This window comes from Rhea pennata, chromosome 29, assembly GCF_028389875.1.
Source record: "Rhea pennata isolate bPtePen1 chromosome 29, bPtePen1.pri, whole genome shotgun sequence".
Classification (NCBI taxonomy): domain Eukaryota; kingdom Metazoa; phylum Chordata; class Aves; order Rheiformes; family Rheidae; genus Rhea; species Rhea pennata.
The window spans coordinates 4,047,783-4,074,869 of record NC_084691.1 but is presented as its reverse complement, the minus strand read 5'-3'; the positions used below and the strand labels follow the sequence as shown (position 1 = coordinate 4,074,869).

General features: G+C 43.4%; 2 protein-coding genes across 10 annotated transcripts in view; both read right to left on the bottom strand.

Moving 5' to 3' along the window:
- Positions 1-6,150, bottom strand: part of DIP2B (disco interacting protein 2 homolog B) — a 76,469-nt gene extending 70,319 nt beyond the window's left edge. For 7 of the 8 annotated variants that reach the window (XR_009960963.1, XR_009960964.1, XM_062597144.1 and 4 more), the window contains exon 1: positions 509-693. Coding sequence is in view for 6 of the 8 variants with exons in the window: in XM_062597144.1 (XP_062453128.1) it covers positions 509-596 (88 nt within the window). In the remaining 2 variants the exon portion in view is untranslated. Of the gene's footprint in view, positions 1-508; positions 694-6,049 lie in introns of those variants that run through there. The other variant, XM_062597146.1, reaches the window with a different exon arrangement.
- LARP4 (La ribonucleoprotein 4) lies at positions 5,829-25,686 on the bottom strand. Of its 2 annotated transcripts, none has more exons than XM_062597181.1 (16): positions 25,613-25,686; positions 20,867-21,011; positions 19,139-19,297; positions 17,639-17,714; positions 16,930-17,066; positions 16,422-16,525; positions 15,347-15,457; positions 14,881-14,934; positions 13,974-14,183; positions 13,281-13,384; positions 9,426-9,659; positions 8,606-8,654; positions 7,792-7,950; positions 7,103-7,224; positions 6,652-6,820; positions 5,829-6,393 (listed from the first exon to the last, which is right to left on the bottom strand). In XM_062597181.1, exons 1-16 carry the CDS (start codon positions 25,628-25,630, stop codon positions 6,046-6,048), a joined length of 2,199 nt encoding a protein of 732 aa, XP_062453165.1. In that variant the 5' UTR covers positions 25,631-25,686; the 3' UTR covers positions 5,829-6,045. The 2 variants fall into 2 exon arrangements, with proteins under 2 accessions (XP_062453165.1, XP_062453164.1); XM_062597180.1 differs by having other exon boundaries at positions 20,867-21,014; positions 25,613-25,684.
- Positions 25,687-27,087: the final 1,401 nt, after the last annotated feature.

The following is a 27,087-nucleotide window of genomic DNA, read 5'->3' as shown; positions in this document are numbered from 1 at the left end:
AGAAGAGTGCTGGGTTAGATCTTCACTATTTATCTGACGTTCTGTCACTTCCCTCCCCCCACCCCGAATCACTGATTGCCCCAAGAGCCCCGCAATATCCTCAGGGAAGAGCTCAAAAACTGCGGAAAACGGAACACGAGAAGGGACTTAACCCCCCCCCCCCGCACGGTCCCCTCCGAAGAGTGCGGGGAGGGGGACGGGGACCGCTGCGGGGCCAGGAAGGGGATTACCCCACGCAGGAACAAAGCATGCAACAGCCGCTGCCCCCACCCGCGCAGACCCTCTTCTCACGGGGCTCCCGCAACCCGCCCGCTCCCCGCGGCCTCCTCCCGCAGCCTCCCTCGCGGGCCCCTCACGGACACGCAGGGCCTCGCTCGCGGCCTCCGCTCCCGCGAAGCCGCACGAGGCCCCGCTCGTGGCCACCCCTGACCCCCGCCGCCCGCGGCCGCTCGCCGCCCGCCGGCGCGGCCCGGCGCGGCCCGGCCCGGCCCGGCCCAGCTCTCCTCACCTTCCGAGAGCTCCAGCTCCAGCTCGGCCAGCTGCTCGCGCACCTCGCGGGGCAGGGAGGAGACGCCCGCGGCCGCCGGCTCGGCCATGGCGGGCGGAGGGCAGGGACAGGCCCCGGCTGCCGGCTCGGCGCGGCTCCGGCTCAGCGCCGGGGGCTCCGGATCGCGGGCGCAGCGGGAGCGGCCGCCACCTCCGCCATGCTGCGCCCCAGCGCTGCCGTCACGTGAGGGGGCGGCGCCGGCCGCGCCCCTCCCCCGCCGCGCGCCCCCCGCCGGCCGCGCCCCGCGCAGCACCCTCCACCCCCCCCCGGGGCCTTGCGCCCCCTGCCGGCGCCGCAGCCGCAGCCGCAGCCGCGCGGCTCCGCCCGCCGACCGCAGGGCCCCTCCCTTCCCCTTCGCACCGCAGCCGCTCCAGGGAGGCGCTTCTCCTCCGGCGGCCGCGACCTGTCTCCGCCGCCGCCGCCGCCTTCAGCGGTGCGGCCCGGCGGGAGCGGCGCCGCCGCGCTGCGAGGTAGGAGCTGCCTCAGCGCAGCCGCGCGCCCTGAGGGGAGCCGGCGCGCGCGCGCCCCCCCCTCCCCCGCGCGCCCTGAGGGGAGCCGGCGCGCGCGCGCCCCCCCCCCCTCCCCCGCGCGCCCTGAGGGGAGCCGGCGCGCGCGCGCCCCCCCCCCCCTCCCCCGCGCGCCCTGAGGGGAGCCGGCGCGCGCGCGCCCCCCCCCCCTCCCCCGCGCGCCCTGAGGGGAGCCGGCGCGCGCCCCCCCCCCTCCCCCGCGCGCCCTGAGGGGAGCCAGGTAACACCAAGACACCAACGTAAACAGCTTGAGGGATTTTTTTGTCGTTGTTGGTTTTTTTTTTCTCCTTCTTTTAAATCAGCTTTTATTTTTCTAACTGTTATTTCAGTTTCCCATAGCACCTTGGCAATGTCAAAAAACAAATACAAGTATTATCGTTTTAACATTTAAAGCATGAACCTACTTTACACAAATTTCGTTTTGGACAGTTTTGACAACAGGAATATACCAGGACAGACAAAAGTATAGAAGCCAGATAGGTTGCTTTTTCTCCTTTCCCTGAAGCCCTACCACGCTGAAGAGAGATCATAAATGCCAAGGGGAAGCTAGATTCATCGGGGAGGAACAAGATGCCTGTAGTAACTTGAGCTCAATATATTATCTGAATATTTTGTATTCTATAAAAATTAGAACAAAAACCATTTATGCACAGTCTGTTTACATTTGAAGTTGCATTTTTTTGAAACTGTATCCATAACTGAAGCTCCATAAAAATAAACCTCTGGTTCTTAAATATAAAATTTTAAAGTTGTTACAGGTTAGTTTGCAGATGGATTTTTCAGAAATAAGTTGATTTAACTCCATTTCAAGTCCTCCCAACTGTACATTAAAAACAAACTCAATTAACCTCTTCAAGTGCCTATGCTAAAGGCACTTAAGAGCCAACTAAAATACTACAACAAACCAAAATTATGTACCATCCTAAAGGAAGCTCAGACTATATGTAATATATACACACAAAGAAGAGCATGATAAATCATTCAGATTAATGGCAACAATTTTACGTTTCAGAAGGAAATATCAAAATTAGAAACAAAAAAAATTCTATTGCATATCTGTAGTAATCAAGGATTTACAAAAAAACTTATCAGAAGCAATTTCCCCCCGAAGTGCATTTCTGTTGCATCATCTGTAATACAATGGCGCGTTTTACAAATTTAAAATATCATCTGTACATACCGGATATTTTACCCCAGGTGAATATTCACTTGGGTAACAGTAAAAATAGCAGACATTTTCAAGACAATTAAGCTGATATTGACAAAGTAGTAAGGCCATAGCTATTTAACTACAGTAAAGCATTGATTAAGTCACTTATTTGCTACTGATCTGCCACAGTATCATCTTTCTCTTGGTTAACAGAGTGGGTTACTCTTTTTTTTTCTTAAAACCTACTGCTAAAACTGCACCATCATACTGTGCCAGGCTAACATAAAAAAAAAAAAAAGCAGGAATGTAAGATACTTAAAAAAAAAAAAAAACTAACTTAATTTTAGAAAACAAAAGAAAACTTTTTGCACTTTAATTTTACTATCACATGCAGATAATTACTCTTTTCACTCCCCTGCAGAAGTACAAGAGAGTGGCCCAATCTTTTCCACGCACAATAATTTGGAAAACAACTTAACTGGGGAAGTATACTTCTGTAGCTAACAAAAGTCACTACTTCTGAAAACAAGTCACAGTTCATGAAACAAAACTGAACTTACGGTATTTACTATCAGCAGAGTAGGAAAAATTCTGTTTACGTCATGTGGTGAGTTACCAAAAAGGAACTGAGAACTTATTTCTCACTTCAACTATGCACTGAACATTTTGGTTGAACACGGGACAGTTTCACCTCTGCTGCTAACACGATACAACTCAGTGGAAATCAGTGAGCTGCACCAGCAGTCAATCTGGCTCCCAAGTGATCATTTTGTCCTCGTTTCCCCCAGTCTGTCAAACAGGCTAACTTGGTGGATAGAGACGCAACAGCTTGCCTGAGTCTATTACAGGGATGAGAAAGTAGCAGCTAGCCAGTCTAAGTTATATGATTGCCATGCAATACAAGTACTGCAGGAGAACTTGCACACAAAACTATGGTTTTCACAGCCTTTATATTTACTTGGTTGTTCCCCCCACCCCAACACACAAAAAAATTAGAAGAAAAACAATATAAATGGCAGTAGGGGGAGGGGGAAGAAGGGGAATGCTGTTAAATCCTTGCACGCAAGTATTAAATAAATACTAATGAGTGCCCTATCTGATAAAAGTTCAAATATGCTGGAAAAAGCCAACAGGTTTACAGATTTATTTGCATACACTGTACAAGAGCCATAATCTGCTGCTGCACACTCAGGACATACAAAAGCATCCTCTCCACGGTCAAGTTTTTCCAATCACCTTACAAGAAAGATTGAACTGTAGTAATTTTCTCACATCTAATAAATGAAAAAGGTTACATTTCACAATTGTCAAAAAAACTCAAATTCTATCTTTCAGCACTACAAGGTTATTCTATGCACTGCACTGAAAGCAGATGCCTACATGAATTAGCATGCCAACTTCACCGTGGAGGCCAAAGATCAACATCTGTACAAGCCTCTTCCCAAATAACACTTCCTTTAGAACAGCAACCAGCTTAAGGCAGCTATTAGCATTCCAATACTTATTCAACTTTGCAATGACAGTGCACATCTATCCTAAGATATCTGTGACTATTGTACAGAACATTTTTTTTTCCAGTTTGACTGCAGTAATTGTTTATAGACTTTAAAATGATTATAAAATTAATTTTGAAATCATTGCATTTCAGAGCTTTAACACTTTTAAATATTTAACTTCTCTATTATTCCATCAAATGTAGCATTATCCAAATAAATGGAGACTGGTTTTGTAAGCATCCCTAAACTGTAGATGTGATCAATGATTTCTACTAAATTAAAAAAAAATTCCCAAACCCAGTACAGGTAGTTTAAAACTGAGTAATGATTTTTTTTTATATATATATATATAGATATATATATAATGTGTGTGTGTGTGTATATATATATATATATATAACATGCGTAGAAATGAACAGTTAACTGCATAAATACATTATATTGTGTTATGAATCAAATCAAAGCAATTGCCAAGCTGAATAATAAGTTAGAGAAATGACAACTCTGGCTTATATATATATTTATAAAAATAGATGAGTGTTCTCAAAGCAACTGATAGAGAATGCCTACTAAGTAAGAAGTTGCCAAGGGTTATCTGGCTAAGAAATCAGAAGATGAAAGTTTTCACAGTTATTTTAACTGCCACTTACATTCATTCTAATGGCAACACTAGCATATATTACTAAGATGTTTACGGTATATATCACAATTGAGTTTTCCAGTGTTCACAACTTACGACTTTAAATTTGTACACTTGCTATTCACTTAAAAAAAAAAAAAAGAAAAGAAAGAAAAAAAGTAGGTGTGATTCTTACTGCTGGAAGCTACTTTTCCCTAACACTTTATACAGAACTTCGAACCCTGGCATGCTGATTTTGGCAGATTAATGCATTGTATTTTCCTATTTCAGTCATTACAGTAATCACTTTGTAAACTTAACCAGTTACTTCACAATAGTGTTGCAAATTTAGTCAGCATAAAGCTAGGCAAGATGCTACCTTTCAAGTAGCTTCTCTGAACATGAGGGTTTTTTGTTCAACTCTTCACCTTTAAACAGTTTAAAGCAAAAAAAAAAAAAAAAAAAAAAAAAAAAAAAAAAAGTCAGTTGCTACTATATCAGCTGTAAACAGTGAGTTCCCAGTAGGTATACACCCTGATTTCTAGTATACAGCATCCAATACCCTACTCCAGAAAACAAAGATAGATTAGTATATGGAAAACTTGGCCATGTCTCCAAAAAACTTGGCCATGTCTCCAAAAGCTAACTGTTCAAAAGGAGACATCAGTTTAACACTTGGGGAAGAGGGGGCCAGAACTGTGTGCTCAGAATGCCCATCTGCAAGGCAGAATTCCATGTCTGGAACTGAAAGTTCAGGCTCTTTACATGTGAAGCTAACATGTACTATGTAGCCATCCATCAATTCTATACCAGGCCTGCCTTGGGAAAACATACCAAGATAAATGCACAAAAGTCTGTAATAAAGAGATTAGAGAAAGTAACAAGCAATAATAATAATAATAATAAAAACCTAACAAGTTGCCCTCAGAAGGAGGCAGGGAAAACGGGCAAATTAAAAATTCTGACATGCTCCCTTCTGCCTCCTTCCAATTATATCTAGAAGACATTTTTTGCTGTCCATGTGCTCTGATCTACAATCCAGTCTCCTGTAAAAATTATAGTTTAAAAAGCTTGCTGAATGAATTATTAGTAAGGTCAAGAGACTATACTTCAAGCTGGAAACACAAAGTTTACTACAGTAGTACATTCAGTTTTTATCATCAGTGACTATGTCATGACAACAGTATCTGGCTGCACTCATTCAACTCACACACCGACCATGCACCTCAGCTGCAGATGTGCTCTGCAATGCAAGGCCATTAATGGCAGACACATCATCCTACAAGCCAAATGTTAAATAGGTTAAAAAAAGTTCTGATTTTACAGAAATGCTTTTTTTTTTTTCAAAAATAATATTCTCTTACCCTCTTCCTCCTACACTGAGGCATGTTAAATTGTCAATTCGTACTTTTTCACCTTGTCAAAATGCTAGTTTCACAACCCCAAAACTGATTTCAAGCAGGAAACCCTCTGCAAATTAAAACAAAAATACAAGAATTATAATCTCTATATTTATATTGATTGGAATCCTCCAGCATTTGTGAAATCACTTTTAGAGATGAATTTTGGGACCCTCCACAACTTCTCCCTACAAGCAACACTCCAGTTCAATATTCCCCTTCATGAAAACTTCTTTCTCACAGTCTCTTTTGCTGCTCATTAGTCCACAGCTCAAATTAAATAGAGAATAATTGGCTCAACAAGCATTACTTTGGTGACCGAGGTGGCACATACTGCTCCTTGCCGACGCGTCGAGGTGCTCCCTGAGGCGATGATCTGCGTCCAAATTGGCGTCTCTGTTCCCTGATTTTCCCAGCAGCTCCCCTGGGAGGCCCGTTGCCTCGAAACCCAGAATAATCCTTCATTCGACCTTCAACCTTGTCATGAGCCTTTTCTGAAGTCTTCTCTGAAGCCTTCTCAGGTGTACCATTTTCTTCATTTTTGGCAGGGGGAACTATGTTGGTGCGAAGTTCTCTAAGAGGCTGAACAGGAACTGGAGGAGGCTCCTTTGGGGGCTTCTGGCAAACTTCAGCATAGCTTAGCTTACGTGGCTCCTTTGGGATCAAGGGTAGAAGAGCAAGGCTTACACAACAGAACAACCACTCTACAGCCTTCCAGACTATCCTAGGCACAGTGTTGAAGTGCAACAGCAAGAGCAAGTACAGTAAACTAGTATACCACAGCCATGGCAAACTGCACAAGAACACCAGCTCTTGAACTGACAAAAGATCCCAGGTGCTACATTAGTATGTTGAAGAGAAATCTGCCCATTCTGCCCATGTTTCCCACCCATTCTCTGCTCTAGACCTTACCTGCATCAACCCAGCAGGTGCTGCGCTTGCATTAGTAGAAGATGAAGTGGTATTTGTCCTTGGCAGCTTTGCAGCACTGACAGGACAGACAGACGCTGGTGGGGAAGTGTGGCTTGTAACATCCTTCTGAGCAGACACTTCTTCTGGCTTGCTATCTGGCTGAACAGTGCTGTTAAATCAAGGACAATTTAACAGTAAAATCTACTAATAAGAAAATTATGTTTGAAAAAGTATTTTCTTTCTTTCAAGTCACAACTACAGGTTTCACAAAATAGGACAGTAAGGCTATCAGGATTTGTGATTTCCATCTAGTGGCCTCTAGAGAAGCTGCCTACCGCAAATGGAGAAAGAACATTAAGTATTATGACTTCCTTGCAGAATATCAGTTAGAACCTTTGCAAGAATATGCAAAAGCAAGTTTTAATACTCTTATTTCAAGTGAATTGTGTACCTTAACACCACAGCTTCAGTCCGACTTGGTGAACTCACGCTTGTGACAGGCTGCTGGACAGTGCTGTGCATCTGTTCTTCCTGAGCAGAAGTTGGACAGCTGGACAGCAAATCTTTGCTTTCCTGTACGGAAAGTATAAATTGCAAAACACGGAAAGATGGCAGATGTTCAGCAATTTCAGCACATGCCAGTTCAAGACATTTGAGAAGCAAGGTATTTCCAAAGGCTGGTAGTCCTGATTGTAACTTCTTTCAGAGCCTGACCTCTAAAGCAGAGTTACCCTTTAAAAAAAAGCTAAACAAAAATGGAGTTTTTTTTAAAAAAAAAAAAGGGAAAGAAAAAGGCCATGTCACCTAGACTATCAATGCCTGATCACATCACTTCAAGTGATCAGACTGATCCGAGAATATCCCTCACCCATGCTATCTTCAGACTGTTCCTACTTCAACAGCCAACATCTCATTTGCCTGCTTTATTCCAAAATAGGACTGAATTTACAATAGTGTAACTGCAAAAGCTTCAGCTAAATACTTCCAGAAAGCCAAGGAAATCCAAGAACAAGAAGACAGAAAATATTCTATTAACAGACAGGTGACATTTGGACTCAAGGCATTCTGATGCACAGCTCTAACAAACATTCATGCTTTAAATGGAGAAGGAAAGACAGCATGTGCACAAAACAAGAATACCTTTTCTTTGCAGATTCCTTTAACAATATCAGACATTCTGCTCTCTAGAATAGGTTCTCCTGGTGTTTTTGCTGTGCTGCCAGGCAAAGGTGGGAAATTTGATGCTAGCAAGTCAAACTTTGGTGTCTGAGTCTTTGTTTCTGCTGATGGCTGAGGCCTCTAGAAGAAGAAAAGGCTTGTTAAGAGAGTTGTATCATCTAGCATTGAAAGCACTGGATGTCAGGAAATTCCCGAGAAACACTGAATCCCCACAATTTCATTGGAAGACTTCAGGACTGTGCCATTCCTTCAGTAAATGCAAAGTCAACACACCGTAGTTGGTGTAAGCTACAGTGACATTTTTGCCAGAAGAGATCACTCTAGAACTGCTTAGGAATTGTGAGTTACCACAAGATCATCTACTTGTTCTTACCTGCCTGAATCCTTCCATACTTATTTTAGCTTAAATGATCTCTTCATACTACAAGAACCATGCCTGCTACTTGCCTTATTTCACAGCATCTAATCCAGAACAAGATAGATATTGCTGCAATATTCAACATTTAGTTATCTCAAAAACATAACCATGTATGGAGAAGCACATTTCAGGAAGGGGACAGAGCAACAATGTTATTCAAAAAAGCTTTCTTGCATCCCAGGATGCAGAACAAACTACAAAGAGAAAACTGAGTTTGTAAACCATTTCTGTCTTTTCACTCACTGAATGATTGTACACAATCTGTTTTACAAACAGGCACAAGCTTCCATCCTCTGGCACAGGAAGCAAGCCTAGGCATTTCATGCAACTCCTTGCAATAGAGGAAACAGAACTTACTGAAATGCGGTCATCTTCCCGTCTCCTCCGACCTCTGAAAACATTCCTCCTTTAAAGGCAAAAAGTAGTCAGTAAGTGCATTTATCTAGCTCTCAAGTATGCACTCATCTGCACAAAGAGGAGTCTCTGGCAGGGGATTCTCAGCAGCCTACCGGTATTTCTCAAGCTACAATTCTGGGATATTCTGCATTTTCAAGGGGCTCAGATCTCTTATATTCATGAAAAATAACCAGTGTGGGAAACTGATTGCTCTTCTCTCTCCTTGAAGGAGCACTGTATCTAAGCATGCATGTTGACAATTTAGACTTTAATATTATAGACTAGTATTCTACAGTAACAAGCTTATTGATCATGTTTCTCATGTCTCTCATGTCTCTGTCTTGGTCAGCAACTTATTTTTAAGCAACAGAAACCTGAATTAACAGACAAAAGATAAAACCAGTTAATCTTACTGAGGACTAGCTTCACATTTATGGCAATACAAATTCCAATCTTACTTCATTGGCTGTTTTAATTCTGGGGGCAAGTCAGTTGGTTATTTTAAAATAAAAATTCCTTGCTATCTTACTGTAGAGGTATTTGGCAGTACAACTAACAGATGTATAGTCAAGCAGGAAGCCTCCATGTTCCTAGTAGAGTTAAATATTTATCATTCTCAATTTATTTAAATGTCAATTTTCCCTTGCTCACTTGTTTATAGAAATACACACTGTGCCAATGGTTGACGTTCCTTGGCTCATACAAGTCATTCAACCCTCCAACACATAATGTCACAACCGCATTGCTATTTTACAGTAGAGAGCAGTACACAATTCTTTACCTGCCCCTGCCAATGCTGTAATCTCCATTCTGCTCCATCTGCGTGGCAGGAGAATCCTTCTGCGAATAACCTTGATCTTGCTGCCCTGTTAACGTACTGTTATGTCGTTCCATAACGAAATTCCTTGAGTTGGTTCTGTTCAGTGGTCCTTCCCCCATCGACATGGTACTGACCGCAGCTGGACCCTCCGCAGCATGTTCTGAGCCGTTAGATGATCGGAAGTGAGGCTTCACACTGCATGAGGTACAGCAAGAGGCTACGGTAACTCAAGACTTTAAAGAGCACGTTGCAAAACCGTACCACCAACTACAGCTAATTTGTAGCTGACGAGAGATCAGTAAATACTGGAACTCCAGTGTTACTTCCTACATACGCTTGTCAGCAGTCAAAAACCAACAACAAAACAAAAAATTGTTCTTCCTTACCTTCATCCAGGCCTTCCATTCTAGTTCTCTCGCAATCCCCCACCCCCAAGTGTGGCCATTAAAAGAAAGCATTGAGACCACAGCCAGACAGATACTAAAGAAAAAAATATGGGCAGGAATTGTCTCAGCAGAAACCCTGAGAGGGATTCTTCAGTTGTCTAGGCCTGCCACATGGGCACAAGATGCTTGAAAGTGTTCTGGAGAACTGAGCAATGCCTAAGGAACAGGCTGATCTGGCCATCAGCATACAGTTGAACTGGAACAAGAAGCCAGAGGCAGACAAGGACTGAACCAGCTGGAGAGAGCAGGGCAGGTAAGACTAGGATGGCCAAGAGCCCATTTCCCCAAGAGCTTGAAAAGCCAGGATCTTCATCTCGCTGTTCCATTATCAAACTGCAACATTGACATTGCAGTCTGTGATACCCCAGACATTTTACCCAGTTATTGATTATTCAGCAAAGCATTCAAAGCACAATTTTATTTGAACTGAGATGCAGCTGCACGTGTTCAGTGGCTTTGTGAGATAAGGCTCAGGTCTCAAACAGATGCTATGATAGGCCAGAAAAAACTTCTGACCTATCATAGCATGGAATAGTGGCAAGGAGGAAAGATGCCTTACTCATTAGGCTATTTTCCACTTCTGCAACTCACTGTCTTTTCAACTCAGCATCAACTAGTTTCCACAAATAAAGCAGGAATCTTGAACTATGTACCTCTCATATCATCTACCCTGCATAGCTCAGTTTAAGGACAGAAGGAGAACTTTGCCTGCTTACACTATGCTATTGTAGGAGTGTTTAAAAATAATGCAATCAAGGAGTAAGTTTTCCCACTGCCAGTCAAACTGTGATACCTGTCTGGGAGGAAAGGTTAACATTGCTATATGATCTCCTACAGAGCAATCAAGGGCTAGACTGCAGGCTGAAAGAAGGCCCTTTAATTCAACAGACTACAAATCATGCAGCTTCTGGTTTCTTTGGGCTTAGGGAATATTGAAGGGCACGTTGTGGATGCCATGGATTCTAGACTTGCTAACAGAAGGGTAGTTTCCTTCCAACTTCCACCAATTAACTTCATCCCTCCCATTTGGCCAGGGAACAAAGTTGAAAGGAAAAAAGCAACATAGAATTTAATGAATTACAGCAAGTTACCATTTGCCAACACTGGACTACTGAATCAGAGAAAACAATAAACTTGTGCTGTTAGGACCATTTCACTTATTCCCTTTGCTCTGCAGTTCTTCCACAGTATTTTAAAATCAACTCTATGACTCTGACATGCTTCTCCATAGCCTAGCAATTAACAACCAGAAGCTTTTCAGCATTTCATATGTAACAAGAGTGGAAAAAAAATCACCTAACTTAATAGCCCAATGCTGAGTGTTTAAATTAATCTGCTCTGTCAAATACATTTTCAGTTATCTTTTAAATGGCTGGATAGAAAAATACCAGTTTAACCAATATTAGCACTGAGGATCTCCGTCACAAGGCACAACCTTCCATTCCCACTGGCATGTTGCAAGCAAGGACAAAATAAACATGACCAGCTTAAACAAATGTTTGTTTTTACAGACAAAAAAACCAATATTTAACTAATGCTTGCATGTATGACAAAATAAATTGAGTTTAATGGGCCAAGGGACAAAGCTACAAGCAGCAGCATCACCTCTATGAAAGAATTGTCCTGCAGTTCAAGAGAAGACACTTTGTTCAAAGACTAGTTCACACTTTAGAGCTTCAGAAAGCATTTTTCAGGTCCAGTACAGTTTTCCATCAGCAATGAGCACAGGGAAGAGGCAATAAGCCAACTGACTTCTCCCATTTTGTTCACTTCACTCTTAAAATAGAAAAGAGTCATTATTCAGCCCTCAGATCTCATAATCTTACCCATCATTGAGAAGGCCACAATCTCAGCCTGGGCAGAAGAGCAAGCAGAAAAGAGAAGGAAAGATAAGTAGGAAGAAAAAAGCAGAGAGAACAAGATATGATGTGAGAGAGTAAGAAGGAGGAAAAGCATGAAGTGCAGGCTGCCCAGACAATTGACTGTTGGACCTGTTCTCTCTAAGCGCGATACTTGATCATCACTGGGCCAAACTTTCAAGTCTGCACCTCACTATTACCTCACCAGTCTCCCATTTGAGAAGAAATCCTGTTGAAGCACAATTAATGCGTGCTTCCCAATTCTGAAGCTCTCCTACTGCAAAAGCAGAGCTCTGCACTAGCACAAAGGCTGAGCAAGATTGGCAGGAAAGATAACACAACCCAGACAGAGTAGCTGAACCTGTACACATATGGCCCTGAAGATATAACTTCAAAATGACTGAAGTTTTGCAAATTAAAGTCTTAAAATAACCAGGAAGAGTTTTAAAAGCTTATTAGACAGAATGTGACCTACAAGCAGGGAGTGAATGTGTGGGCATTTTAAGACATTAGTCTTTCAGGTACATACAATTCCTGTACACTTTCAGTATCTACAGTTCTCTAAGGTGATCCGTATAAAGCCTGTAAAACTCTTCATTTAAGTTTGAGCACAACTTCAGGCAAAAAAAAAAAAAAAAATCTAGGTTGGGTCCTGCACAGCTGTTACTGAATTGATTGCCAAGTCTTCTGAATACAGTTGTATTACCAGTCTCAAAGCCCCGTATTAAGGCTCCACAGAGTTACTGCAGACCTAACTTCCAAGTTCACCTTTCGCCAGCAGCCACAGACTCTTAACTGCATCAGAAAAACATTAACAGTACTGGCAGTTGTCAACTGACTTCTCAAACAAGATAAAAGGCTATTCCTATGCTATCAGCCCACATGCTGAATACAGTAAAAGAACTTGCAAATAGAACAATTTCCACCCATGCAAACAGATTACTTTCATTGTATTTATAGAGCACCATTCCAGCAAATACAAAACTGTTTCCTCCTCTCCGATGTTTATATCGGAGCTGAGTCCTTACAGTTATCTGGAAAGATGGCAATATAGCAAATAAATCACAGTAACAGACTCAGCATCAAGCAGTTTTAGCACACAGAAGCCAGGGCATGCAACTCTCAGCTGTATACACTGAATGGCTCTCTACAAAACTACTCACACAACAGGAAAAGCTTAAGTTTGTTTTGCAGCAGTTTACAACCCATATATAACAAACAATTAGAAGTACTACCTTAAAAGGAAGTTGTTTACATGTCTGCAGAAATTCCTCAGAGATTTTTTAGAGGAGATACCTTTGCTCTCTCCAGCACATATGTCCGTTATTTTGGGATCTCAAACTGCCGACTTCTTTTTAAAAAATCAAGTAGAGTTGAAAAATGCCACGTGTATGCCACAAACCAAATAACCTAGTCCGTTATGAGGCACTGCACTTTACAAGCGCAAGGAACACTTAAGGATCTGAACACTAAGTTCTCAGAGAGCAAAGCAACTGACAGAACTATCTTACCGATTTCTATGGAATGGGCGACCTATACTCAGAGAAGCAGCATTTGTTTTATATGATCCTGGTGTATTAAAGCCATTCATAAATCCACCGTTAGGAAAGGGGGCCTGCAACAGACAGAACAGTCTCAATGGCTGAACTAAAAAGAGAAATGTTTGCAGTTATATGAGATCAGCTTCAGCAGTTATTCATCCAGTCTGTTTATACTTTTACACTGGGCTACCACATCCAGTATATTGTAATCTCACTAGTTTTTTGTTTGTTTTTTGTTTTTTTTTAAAAGCCCCACTAGGTTAACAGTCTGCAAATCTACTTTAGTCTCAGAGTCCTCTGGTTCCAGAAAAAGCTATAAAGCTCTTCCAGTAACATGAGTTACTAGATGATGGATAAATGGAGTTTCACACCAAAAATCCTTTAAATAAACTGCAGCCAATGGCAAGCCGCATGGCTCCTTCGACAGTCTTAACATTATTAGGTCCATGACGTCAACTGAAGGGAAGTATAGTAAAACAGAAACAGAGGAATCCGACTAGAAAATCTGTGCATCCTGCAGCCAAAAAACTGCCGCCACGTTTTGTTATCCAAATTATTATTTGTGTTTTGGGCTAGCTGTTGATCTGTGAACTCGGGCCAGAGTCCTAGTCAGCAGATACCTAACCCTCCCCTCCTTTTCGCCGGTTAGCAGCTGTTACTTACCAGTGGTGTTTCGAAGTAAGGTGCAGGGTTTGGAGACCATGTCTGAGGCACAATGCTGTAAATAGAGTACTGCTGAGGACTATATACAGGCTGCATAAATAGTGGTGAGGCAAACTGTGCTTGTGTTTGAACTGGCTGAGTATAGATACTAGAATCTACTACCCGGTAACCATTCTTAGCAAAAAATGTGTTGATGGCTTTTATCCTTGCCTGCAAGAGATGAAATTGTATCACACACATTAGCTGGGAAAAGAGGAGAAGCAGAACTTGCAGTTTTTCTTGCCTACTGAAATTACAAGAGAAGGGGCAGGGCAGTAGGTTAGTTACTGCTTACAGATAGAAAGTGTTACAAAAATCAGTCCAGATCACATTCTTAGAATATTTTAAGGGGAAGGATGCATATATTGCTTTAGTCATAGAATTTCTTAAGTTTTCAAAATAAATGCTTTCTATAGCAGCAACTGTCCAGACTCCAACTTCAATAATTTTACAAAGAAAAAGCCAAATTTCACTCTCCAGCAGATGCTATTCATTTGACTAGTTGCCCTCTCCCGATACAATTGGCCTGCTTCAGCCTCAGGTGTGGAGCAGCTAACTCAAGCTAGACACTCATGATGGCAGGAATCCCTCTCCTGAGTTCTACATAGAAAGACCCAGGTTTAGAGAGAAATGGAGGAGGGAAGATGAAACAAATTCAATTCACATTTCACGAGAAACAGCCCTGTGAATAACAAGCAGCCACTGAACTGTAATTTTTCAAAGCCATACATAATCTCATTCAAGTTATCCTACAGAGCAAGCATTAAGACCTATCCCATTGCCAATTCCTTACTTTTTTCCATAAATTCACAATGTTATTCAAATAATCTTTTACTCTGAAATCTCTCACCATATAAAACAGTCTTACCATTACTGGCTTGCCCTGAAAGGTTTTCACTTCTTCCCTTAAGTATTTAAATGCCTGCGTATACAAAAAAAATAACCATTAGAATATGCTGATAAAATAATACTTAAAGGATATTACATGACTTAACATGAAATCCTAGCCATGTGCTTCCCTGTTAGGCCATCTAAATTCACTAAACCTTCAAATTCAGTCAGTTCCTCATGCACTCAGTGGCTGGGTACTGTAATTTCATTATTACAGCCAGAGAGTACTGAGGCAAGAGTCAGACAAGGCAACTATAACCCTAAAATCTCCCAGCTTTTCTTCTGTATCATCATAATTTACTAATAGTCTCTTAAAATACCAAAAGGAGGATCAGTAAATAAACAAACATCTTAAAAACAAGCAGCACACACACAGTTCTCCTGAGCAGGGGAAGCATTATTAACAGAATTGAGATGGCATTAAAAGTTGAAAGTAGCCTTACCTGTTGCGCATCTGTATCTGACTGGAATGTAACGTACCAGTTGTTGTTGTGAGCAAACTCACAGCTTATCACTTTGGGGCAGTTTTCATTTTTAAACAGAGCCTTAACCTCCTGAGGAAAAGAAAAACTTGGTTAAGGGGACCAAGTCCAAGCTCTCAGCAGTAAGCTGCATACTAAGTGAACAAAAGTTTACACTCCAGGACCTCAACTACAAACTCCTCTTGACTGCGTATGCACTCACACCTTCACGGGGTTGCCAAACACCAAATTATCCTTTACTAGTTCCTGAATTCAAGAATATTAGTCCAGCATACTAAGTCCCCAAAATTAAAAGTAGTATTCACATCCAGTAAGAAAAGTAAGACTGCAGAGTAGAATTGATGGTATTTAATATTCAAGAGGTGACAAAAACATGCCTTTAGATCAAGAGAGTCATCTAGACAGGAATGACTAAGGAATACCACCAAACCAAGAAAACTTGATAGTTTTGCAATAACCAGAGTTTAAAGAGGGGGCAAATCAGCTGCTGAGCATTTGCATTGAAAGTATTAATTGAAGTGCTATTAGACAAACACCCTGTGTTACAACTTAAAAACAAAACAAAACAAAATATTCTGTTAGCCAAATGTCAGTAGGAATTTTATTATCCCCTCTTCTCTGAGCATAATGAGCTCAGCTCACACTGGGTCACAATGAATGAGAAATATTTAATAGTGTTTATAGCTGCCAGAACAACCGTCTGACTTTAAGTTACTGCTGTGACAAAAATTCAGCCTGAATTCCAAGCTATGCCCTGGACTGATTTTATTTTTAGATCTGAAAAGAAACCAGTTCAAGCTCCCTTCCAGAAAAGCCCTGGTAGCTCAAATTTCTATGGAAAAACTTATGTAAGAGCATTTTAATGTATTAGTAAAATAATGGAAGAGGGCAATAAGAAGTTTGTCTTTTCTGATGTTACATCAAGGCAGCAAAAATCACTCCAGCGATTTACAAAGAGAGATAATTAAATTAAATACCAGTGGGCCTTTAAAGCAACACTTGTTGCCATCTCAGACAATGCCATTTTCTTTTTTACCTCTATAGGTGTTGTTTCAGGAATCTCACGAAGAATAATAATACATCGTTTGTGGTTTGGTCTTACTTTCTCCCCTCTCTCATCCACTTGTACCATAGGAGAAGCTAAAATTAAAATACAAAATTTGATTTAATATTGGACATTGTATACTATAAAGTCTCTAAGCAATACTGGACTCATATTCAACTTGTAACAAAGCACTTTGACAAATTGGTAAACAAAATGGATTTACAGAACTCAGAGAAAAAGGACTGTTTTATCAGCTGTATTCTGTTAGATCTTCAGTACATTTTAGTTACTTGTTCAAGGCCTCCATCCATAGTTTATATATCTAAAAAAAGCTCAGTCCCAAATTAAATTCAGTCTAGAACAGTCACTTACATACAAGCATCATTTTCACCATTTTCTTAGAACAATATGCCATAACCAGCTAAGATACTAACACATTTCTCTAAAGCAAGCACTTTTTTTAATTCTACTAATATAGACATCAAACACCCAAACTTACATCTCAAAACTTCAAGAATAAGATCCATATCAGTTGTCAGCTTCTTAATACCTTCCATGTTGGCAATTGTCCATATCGGAACAAACTGATCGCTATCCATTTGAGACATCAAATATAGGTCCTTTGAGAGATTTTCACTAGAAACACATAAATGCAGCCCTTTAGACAAATCCTGGACTTTATTAACAGAAGTCTTACAACAAAAAGATAACTACAGGCTTAAATTTTCACTGATAACAGTCACAGCTATTCTAGCCAAAATGTCTCCAAATTTCCACTCCTGGGGGGGAAAAAAAATCCTAGCAGACTAAGCAGAATGAAGATAATTAAAACTCAAAATAATAACATTTAGAAAGACATCCTAGGTTGTCGTGCTTTGCATGATACTTTGTCTGCAAAGAAGGATCTTGCCAAAGAGGTATCTTCTGGAAATGCACAGCTAAATCATCTCAGCATCCTAAAACTGTGAAACACAGAAGTTAAGCTGGATTCTCATTAAAAGACAGAACTGCACAGACAAGACTGAGACAGCTGACACCACAAGGTTTCTGCAACAGTTCAGTGAAATCTGTTTTATATCCCAGCCCACTCTTTTCCACAACTAACTATAAATGAAAATGCAAGCACAGTACATATAGAGCCAAAATGGAAATATTTCTCAACAATTTTAATAAAGGTTTCATATGCAGTTGAATTAACTGTACTATACCGTGAGAAGCAGAATTCAAGTTGTTTTTTCAAACATTCTCTAATGTCTTCTGTGGACACAGCAGAGCTGCCTTCACCTAAAAGTTATCACATTACAAAACACCATCAGGTTTCAGTTCCACCTTAAGAATACAATGCAAGGAATTTCATTGTATAATACACATATGAATCCTTCTGGATAAGAGAAAAAGGTAACTGAGATTCTTAAACAGCGCCATACTGTGCACTCTAGCTTGAGTCAATCCTGTTGAAACGTTTTAGATCCCATGGTTTTCACGTACTTGCCTGGTGCTACAGCTGGCTTAGATCCTCTTAAGTATGCATTGAATGGAAAATTTCAAAGTTTCTGCTAGGAATTTATATGTGATACCTTAACTCAGAAAGTATTTACTAAACTGAGAGCCAAGGGCTTGTTTTCTGCAGCAAACTACAAGATGCACATACATCACTTGTTCTTTTGTTTTCCCAGGTAAAAAGAGATACCTAACAAGCCTGGTAGGTTAATTACTAACTACACTAATGGCTCATATCTGCACACATGTATTTGCTACATTAAGCAGTTTCAAGACACGTCCACAAAGAACAGAGCATCACTCATTTCTATGAGCACCGTCTTGGGAAAAATACTAGACTTCACTAAGCTGATTTTTAAATTGCACTTATACTCCCCCAAGATCTTCTCCCCCTGCAACAGCATTAAATCTCAATTTAGAAGTTAAGTTGTAGAACAAGAGTGGAATTACACTTTCAGAATTTTAATATATGATAATGATAAAAGACTCACATTGCTGTGCCTGATTACATTTCCCAACTTTGCCTCTGTAAAGATAAATACACTACAGTTTTGCTAATACAAGAACCCAGAATTAATTTTGGGTAGAAGGCAGCTTGCTGATTATATCCCTTCCCCAGAAAAAAAAATCAACTTTTTAAAAACCTCCACTTAAGGGAAGTTTGGATTTGGCTAATACTATTTCAGTTGGGAAAAAATAAGCCTCTTCTCACAGCTGTGTATGTTCCCAGCACTACCAGAATACAGGTGGAAAAGTATCTAAACCAAGTTCTTTCTAAATAAGAGGGCCACCTTGCCTATACATGAAGGCTCACCATACTGAAAGAGACAAAAGTCAGTATCAGTATTACAACCCAATGTTTTAGGATTCACTTGTGACAAGAGTATTAGAAGACAAAGTCTTTCACGTGTGGAGTTCCCATTTCTCTCACATAGGAGAGATTCACTTCTCATAGGTTTGCTGATAGAAAATACTTCATTTAAACACTACAGAGAACGAGCCTCCTGCTCTGCTGAGTGCCTCACATAGCTGTGTTACTGTTCTCCAAATGCCTATGCTTTATAAGCAATCTTCTCTGGACCAGAAGAGAAGTGTACTCTAAAATATCTAGAGAAAGGCAAATGACAACCAAAAAGCACAATTATTAACTGCACAAGACCTCCCATAATTAGAGGTATTGACAGTGTTACTGTAACATAAATACTCACCAGAAACTTCATAGATTTGGTATCCAAGATCTTCAGTTGCTAGGACCATTCCATTTGCAGATGCCTCATCAACTACTGTACCATTTCTTGTAGCTTCACAAGATGGAGAATACATCACTTCATACTGCTTGCAGCTATCTTCTGAAATCTCTATGTTACCTGGCAAAAGAACATATCATCAACAGAAAGCCTACGGTAAGCTTCAGAATATTTTTAATTCGAAAATTTTTGGCTACCAACTTCAAAAGAATAAATGCGACAATTGAAAAGCTTACACCTTCAATATCTACTTTGTATTGGGTAGCACTTTCTACCTCTCCTTCTTTCTGAAAGATCTTCTAGTTTGCACTAGGGTCTCAGCAAGACAAATAAATAAATAGGATTGTGAAAAAAATCATGCCGCAAAAAGCAGCAGAGGATCTAAAAAACAGGCTTACCACTTGATATTTAAAATATTTAAATTAGGTTCCTAAAAAACAAAGCACTTAAATAGCTTACATCACTGAAAGACTTATTCAACACATTACGTGATCCTTGTTTATATAAAGGACTCAGGAGCATCAAGTGATTATTGTAAAACCACATTGGAATGACGTTGAAATTGGCCAATCTCTTGTTCAAGACACTTCAGACTTAGTCTTCACCCCAGCTGCTTGAAATAGAAACAGGCGTAATTTCAGTTTAATCCGACAGCCAGGCAAGATAGATCATTCAAAATCAACTGTGCTCTACTAGATCTTTTCCACACTAACAACTAATCCACTAAAAATGTACTTTTAGAAGGGATACAATTCAAGCACTTACCGTTACAGTAGATGTTGCCTGAAAGCCATAAAAATGTGTTTGAAGAAATCTCCCTGAACTTTCCAAGCAGTGCAACATTGACATGATAAACTCACTTGTCTTTTCATAGCAATATGAAATAATCAGCCAGCACACTAATTCAGCACTTCCAATTACTGACTTACTAGAAACTTTTCATATACCCACAAAAATTGAACCCTCCTTGATCCCTAACTTTTCCTAAACTTCTCCTGCTTTAACAGACCGCTGCTGTGTTTCAAGTAACCTCAGCTACACATTTCACTCCATATCGATTCTAAAATGAATCGAGAGCTAAACCACTGCAATCTATTTAATTCTGGATGACAGGATTAACCACGTGCTAAGGATGGAAAATGGGGATCGAAACTGAATACAGACTTAAGGCAGCTAACCATAAATGCTTTGCAATTTCTACTTCAGTACAAATGCCGTTGAGCAACAGGTCTCAGCAGCAACTCAGTAATCTACCAGGCTTGTAGGTGGCCCTCAGATCTATAATTTTCCTGTTCATAGGGTCAAGAGTATACTAAAGTGCAGCAATGGTGAAAGACAATCATGAATCCATTCTACACATTTAGCAACCTGTTTCCCCTCTTAGCGCGATACTTGGTCATCATCGGGCCCCTTGAATATTGTCACTCTTAGCTCAAGCATAGCTCTAGATACCGCCCTGAATTCCTAAACCAAAGCTCGTCACTTGGACATCTAATCTCGATAAACAATTACCTATCTACTGCTCTGTCATATTCATTTATACTCACGACTACAGCAGCACTAATAACCTCAAGGACAAGAGCATGAGATTGCATCTCACTACTAGAATAAGTCTCGGAAAATACTCTGTACTAATTAGCAAGGGATGTATCATGGCTAGCATTTAAACACAGGCCTGTGACATCTCACCCTCGGTATGAGTCCCTTGTGCAGCCGCCGTTTCTTGCCACGAGTGCTCAGCGCCATTTGTTGCTGGCACAACCTCACCGCTCTCTTGGGGTACTTCTTGCCATACTTTTGCATTAGGGTTTAGGCCAGCACCTTTCGATGTTACCTGCTGAAGAGACAATTATTAGAAAAGGAAATCCAAAGATGATTTAGAAGTCAAGCCAGACAATATAGCTGAATTTAGCAATTTCCTATACAGTGCCACATCTCTTTTTTTATTATTTTTTATTAAGCACTAGTGTCATTTTTCATTGATTGAAACAGGAAAGTCCTTGGTATTTTCCAGTATTCAGTTTCTACTTGCATTAGAAGCATTGCCTTCAGCCTCTCTTTTATTGACCTTCAATAATATCAGAAGAGGAAGCAACCAGCTGTGAAGAACTCTGATATCTCAAGCTTTTAAGGACTTGACTCTCATAATGCTGCAGCCCCCTTTCACCAAAAAGGGGGCTTTTTCCTACTGAAGATCTCTTCCTAGAAAGGAAGGTTAAAAAAGCCACATTTCAAGGAGAGTAAACTGATGAGTTACTGAGTCTCATCATTACATTCATCTGAAGAAAACACCACCTATATCACGTCTATATAAGATAGCCCACTTTGTTCACAACATTTGCTTGAATTTATAAGGCAAAACCCACTAATCTTAGCTCAAAGCTCACACAGAAGCATAATTCAAAAATAAGGAAGTTTGGTATTTCAGAGGCTAGCCTCCTAGAATCTGAAATTAAGGAGTGGCTTGCTACCAGGCCTCACACATAAAGCAAAAGGATAAGGAAGCAGTTGCAATAGCTTTAGAGATAATTCCTTTGCCAAGGTCACACCTAGTTCCAAAGCTATTTGCTACAAGGACAAGCCCAAATCCAGTAACAAAAAGCCTCCAAACACTGTAAAAGTTAAAGACAATAATGAAAGAGGGCAAGAGAGATCACAATTTTTGCATAGCCCCTTTGGGATGTGAAAATTCCTACTCGCTGAAACAGCAATACAGTTTTTCCCCTTTCATGAAGGGGAACGTGTCCCGTGACACAACATGCGGGTCAGCTGGGACACCTGCTAAAGAACGGAGAGCAAACAGATCCCTTTTCCTGAAACAGCCCTTCCATGAAAAAAAAAAAAAGTCACACTTCTAGGAGATGATTCATTATTCTATGAAAATAAAACAGTGCTTCACTATCTTTTGTCTTAGAAGTCAGTGCTTAGTTCATGCTGAAAATAACTTTGAGGAATAAGTATGATATACTGCAAGGGACACTTTAGGGAGTGCACCCCTGGAGCACATGAGCAATCTTGAGGGTGGCAGATGATGCTACTCACTTCACAACGTACTGGATATCAAATGGAGTAACACAGAAGTCCAGAAATCACAGGTTCATGCAAAAAGTGCTAAGAAACCAACAGATTCAAGCTGATAAAGACATGAATGGATCTATTAATACAATGGCTACGTCTGAACTATAGCGTGGGCTACTTCCTCTTTGTACCAGAAACACTAAATGAGCTGTAACGCAGCTCCACAAGACCCAGCCCTGATGTCATTCAGCTTAATAGCAAGACACCACAGAATAAAAAAAGTCCCCGATTCTCCTAAGTTTTCTGAAAATAGTGTAAGTGTGTTATGCTCCAGGAGCAGGGCCATTCAGTTCTAGCAAGTGGCCCTTCAGAAGAGAAGGGCAAAATATCAATTCTCACTTATTTAACTGCAGCTAACAGACAAATACTGAACCTATTGGATTGGCTGCAGAACAATCCTCCCGGCTGCTATCGGGAATTTTCATGATGAGGTTAAAGCTTTACAGAGATACAAAGGTTAGGAACACTCATGGGTATCCATGAGCTGACAAAGCTGTCCTCTTCAGCAGGGCTTCCATTTAGTTTACATTACTTTCGACAAACCTGGATCAAAGCTGCTCCTCTAAAGATTCCTCCAGACCAACTATCAAATCATCAGTCTCGTCTCAGAAGAACAGCAAAGAAACATTTTTCCTATCACAAAAGCCTAGATTACATTTAACATAATCAGTTAAGCCAACAAAAAATGAAAATATTCAGAATTTGTTTTAAGGTATTCTGCAACAATCTCTTTTTGACCTGACTGCAGCACATCACATGAAAACCATTCAGTGCTCTGAGGACCCCAGGTAATTCTCAAAACACGCATTAACTGTAATGGTTACGAGAGAACTACTTTCATTGAGCACAGAGCGCTTTTTCATTAGCCAAGTTCTGCCAGATGAAGATGGCACCACCCTCAACTGTGTCAGTGCCCCACATTGCTTGCTATTTGCAGCTCTGGGTGCAGGAGGGGGCACATGAGCTCTCCCTCAAATCCCGGTCTGCTCAGGCTGCTTCCTCCCTGCCCAGGGGAGGCTTCCAGTCCCCTCCCTGGAGGGGCTGCAAAGGCCAAGACCCCCCCGGCTGGCCGGGGGCTCTGCCACTGCAGTGGAAGGAGACGCTGCTGCAGGACCTGAAAGGCTTCAGTGCAGCCTGGCTGTGCGACTTTGTATGAATTCCTCTTTGCAATCCCAGGATTTCCTGGAAGAGACGGATCAAAGAAAGCATCTGAAGTAACAACAGCAGAGAAGGGTCCACCAGGACTTGTCAAGTTTTCAGTGTTTAATGCCATGGTCCTGTACAAACTGTGTACTTTTTTTTTTGCCACTAAGAGTGAAACAGGAAGCCTCACATGCTGAAAGAGGGCCAGCAACACCTAGTGCTTCATACAGGCCTGCTTTTCCCACTGAGTAATGTTACCGACAACGATTCGTGCAGAATTTCATCCATCTGAAACGTACCAATTTCAATCTTCCCAGTAAGGTACTAATATAATTACATTACTGAATTAGAAACCCACATTCAACTGACCAAACTTCAGAACAGGCATAGTAAGCCATTAGCTCTTTTCAAAACACATTTAATAATACTCCCAATGCACCTTAATTATCATTAAATGCTAACAGTATGCTGGCTCTTGCTGAACGCAGAAGATAAGATCTGTGCTAAAGATTAATGAATGAAAAATAACCGGAGCCTTATACAAATCTCTCACTACACCAAATATTTTCGGATTAAAAAAAATATTTAAGATAAACAGAACTGCACTGTGCATGCTGTGAAGGAATCTATTCAAAACTGGCACGTGCATATGTCAGTTGAATGTAAAATATGTCATTGATCGATACAATAACTCAGCTAATCCTTCCAAAAGCATTTCAGGGCTTCAAATACAATCTTGTACAGTATTTTCAGACAACCCCAAAGATCCTAGGATAAAAGGAACCATCTACTTTTAAAGTACCGGACTACGGCATTTCAGAACACCTAGTTAAGAGCTCAAGTTCCCTGTCCTGGCCGTGAAAAGGCACCTTGAAAAAAGCAAATCAGAATTGCCCTCAGAAGCTCAAAATTAAACACTGCTGCTTCCTGAATGAAGATCATGAAAACTAACTTCTAACACTGTCTGTAGAGAAGGAGGAGGGAGATCAAACAAAGCAACTCAACTAAATCAAGCTGGAGCTCTAAAAGGATTTGCTGAATATTCAGACATGCACCGCCTGGCTTCAGAGGCTCCTGATTTGCTTCAGCTTCCTGCAAGCAGCCCGAGCACCATTCACCAAATTACTGCCTCGTTTCACCCGGGCAAATTCTGGAAGTCGTCTCGCACACGCCCTGCGCAGAGGGGATCCGTCTCGCAGGCCCAGCGCCTCGCTGCCCTGCCGGGGCTCCGGCAACGGCAGCTGCTCGCAACTCCAGGCCGCAGGCACCAGGCTGCGGCTCCGATTAGCTTCACGAGCTCGTCCTCAAAGTTAAATGCTGTGAAACCAAAGTCTTCAGACGTGTCATTCCAGGGTTATACTGTGTTTTTTCTTCTCCATTGGAGTCAAATAGTATTTGTGTCAGAACTAAGGCGATCGGCTCAAGAAATGGAAAGTGCTTCTCAACCTGTTTTATTTAGGTTCCTGCGTGCAGGTTTTAGCAGCTGCGTGGAAAACCAGCGGGGCGCTTCAGCTAAGCGCTGCGGCGCAAAGCGATCGGCTGCCCCCGGTCCCTGCCTCGCTGCGCCCTTGCGCGCCTGAGGGACGCGACTCCCCGCCGAGCCTCGCGGCGCCGCGCTCGCCCCGCCAACACCGACCCCACGGCGCCGCGGCTGGGGCGAAACGCAGGAAAACCCGCCCGCGGGGCGGCCGAACCGGGCCGGGCCGAGCCCCGGCGGAGCCGCGTCCCCGGTGACCTCTCGGCCGCGGCTGCCGCCCGCCCCCCGCCGCCAGGTCACCGTCCCCCGCGCCGCCACGACGGAACTGACCCGCTCGGCGCGGAGGCCCCGGCCAGGCCGCGCTGCCCCCCGCTCCGGGGGCCGGGCCCAGCCCGCCGGGGGCCCCGCGGCCGCCGCGGCCCGCCTGGCTGCGCTCCGGGGGAGCCGCGCGGCGCGCAGCCGGGCCGCCCTCGGGCCGCGCCGCCGTAACCTTCAGGCCAGGCCGCGGCGCGGCGGCTCCGCCGGAAGGTCACGGCGGTGCCTTTCACCCGCCGCCCCCGCGCCGAGGCGCCGCCGCCGGCGGAACCTTCCAGAGCGCCGGGTCCCCCCCACACACACCCCCTCCCGCCGGGCCGCCGCCGCCGCCCCCGGATTTGCTGTGTCAGCCCAGCCCGTCCCCTCCCCCGCCGCCGCCCGCCCGCGCGGCCTGCCGCCACATGGCCCCGCCGCGCCCTCACCTCCACGAACAGCAGCATCCTGCCGCCCGCGCCGAGGCCGGCGGGCCCGGGACCCGCGCCGCGCTCCCCGCTGCCCGGCGGCGGCCGCGCCAGCGCCAGCGATAAGGACACTCGGGCTCCGCCTCCGGCTGCTCCGCCGCCAGGGCCCGGCCCCCCGCCGCCCGTCCGCCCGCCCGCCGCCGCCGCCTCTTCCGGGGCGCGCCGAGCGCTTCCGGGGCCGCGCGGGCCGGCCGGCTTCCGGCGGGGGCGGGAGGCCGCCGCGGCGGAGCGAACCACTGAGCGAGGGAGGAGGGGGAAGAGCCCCTCCCCCGTCCCCCCCACGCCGGCGAGAGTGGGTGCGCCGGCCGCCGCGGGCGCCCTCACAGACGCGGCCGTTAACGGCTGCGCGCGACCGTTAACGGCTGCGCGCGCCGCTCCGGCGGGCGGGGAGAGCAGCGCGCAGCGCGTTTTATTTCCAGTCACAATGGCGACGCACACATCCCTCAGTAGGTCTTTCTTTCTCTCTATATATATATAAATTTTTCCCTGCTGTTTCCCCAAAGATCCCAGCGCTCTTCCGCACAGTGAAGGCAGCAGCCTAAGACGAGAGCCCCCCGCACACACCCGCACCCCGGGTCTTCTCACAGAGGACGGACGGAGCCTGAGGTGCGGCCTTGGCGTCGCAGCCACCGCGCTGGCCGTTTCTGTCGGCCGGGCTCCGTTTGCTTCTGTCCTTCCACGGCCTGTAGGTGTCAGTGTTGAACAGCGCACAGCCGAATATTCCCCGAAATCCAGCGTGTCCCGCACCGATCCCGTCCCTCGCCCCCCCCTGCTTCCGTGCTACACACAGGCCCCTCTGTGGCATTTACGTGGGTTATTCAAGGATACAGAAATTAACGGAGGAAAAGACCGGTGCAAGCACACTCGGGATGGGATGGGCCTTGCCCAGCGTTGGCAGCGTGCCTTTCCTTGCCGAGTTTACAGACCGTCTGTCCTGGACCATGCGGACGGAGAAGGGGCTGCAGCAGCTGCCAGGGCTCACGCCACCAGGGACGGGGTGAGGGGACATTGGGGACAGAAGGGAAACCTCGGCTCCAGACAGAAATGTCACAGGACGCAGGATTTCCTCCAGACGGTTCCAATATAGAAAGGGCATAAATCCACTGATGTCTTGCAGTAGCTTTGTAAATCTAGGCCAAACAGAGTAAAATCAGTTCATCTACACAGGAAGGACTCAGTAGAGCCCACTGGAATTTGAATCTTTAATTCTAGGCATTGCACATTTAATACTAACATTGCAGAGCCATCATACTTGAAAATAAAACATCAGAGTGACAGAAAGCACTAGGTCTCACCTACTGACAGCATCAAACACATGGGAATTGCAGACAGCTTGCACATGCCTTACGTTAGGCAGGGCCATGTGGGGCTGCAGCGGAGAATAGTGCCTGGAAAGGGATTCCCACAGGGGAAAAACACCTTGAAACCATTTTGCT

Bases quoted from the DNA above. Each gene is read 5' to 3' on its own strand.
- LARP4 (XM_062597180.1), bottom strand. The intron at 14,184-14,880 runs GTAAGACTGTTT...CATCTCTTGCAG, and splicing joins TTCAGGGCAAGCCAGTAATG to GCAAGGATAAAAGCCATCAA. The intron at 9,660-13,280 runs GTAAGATAGTTC...TACCTCATGCAG, and splicing joins CGCCCATTCCATAGAAATCG to TGTGAAGCCTCACTTCCGAT.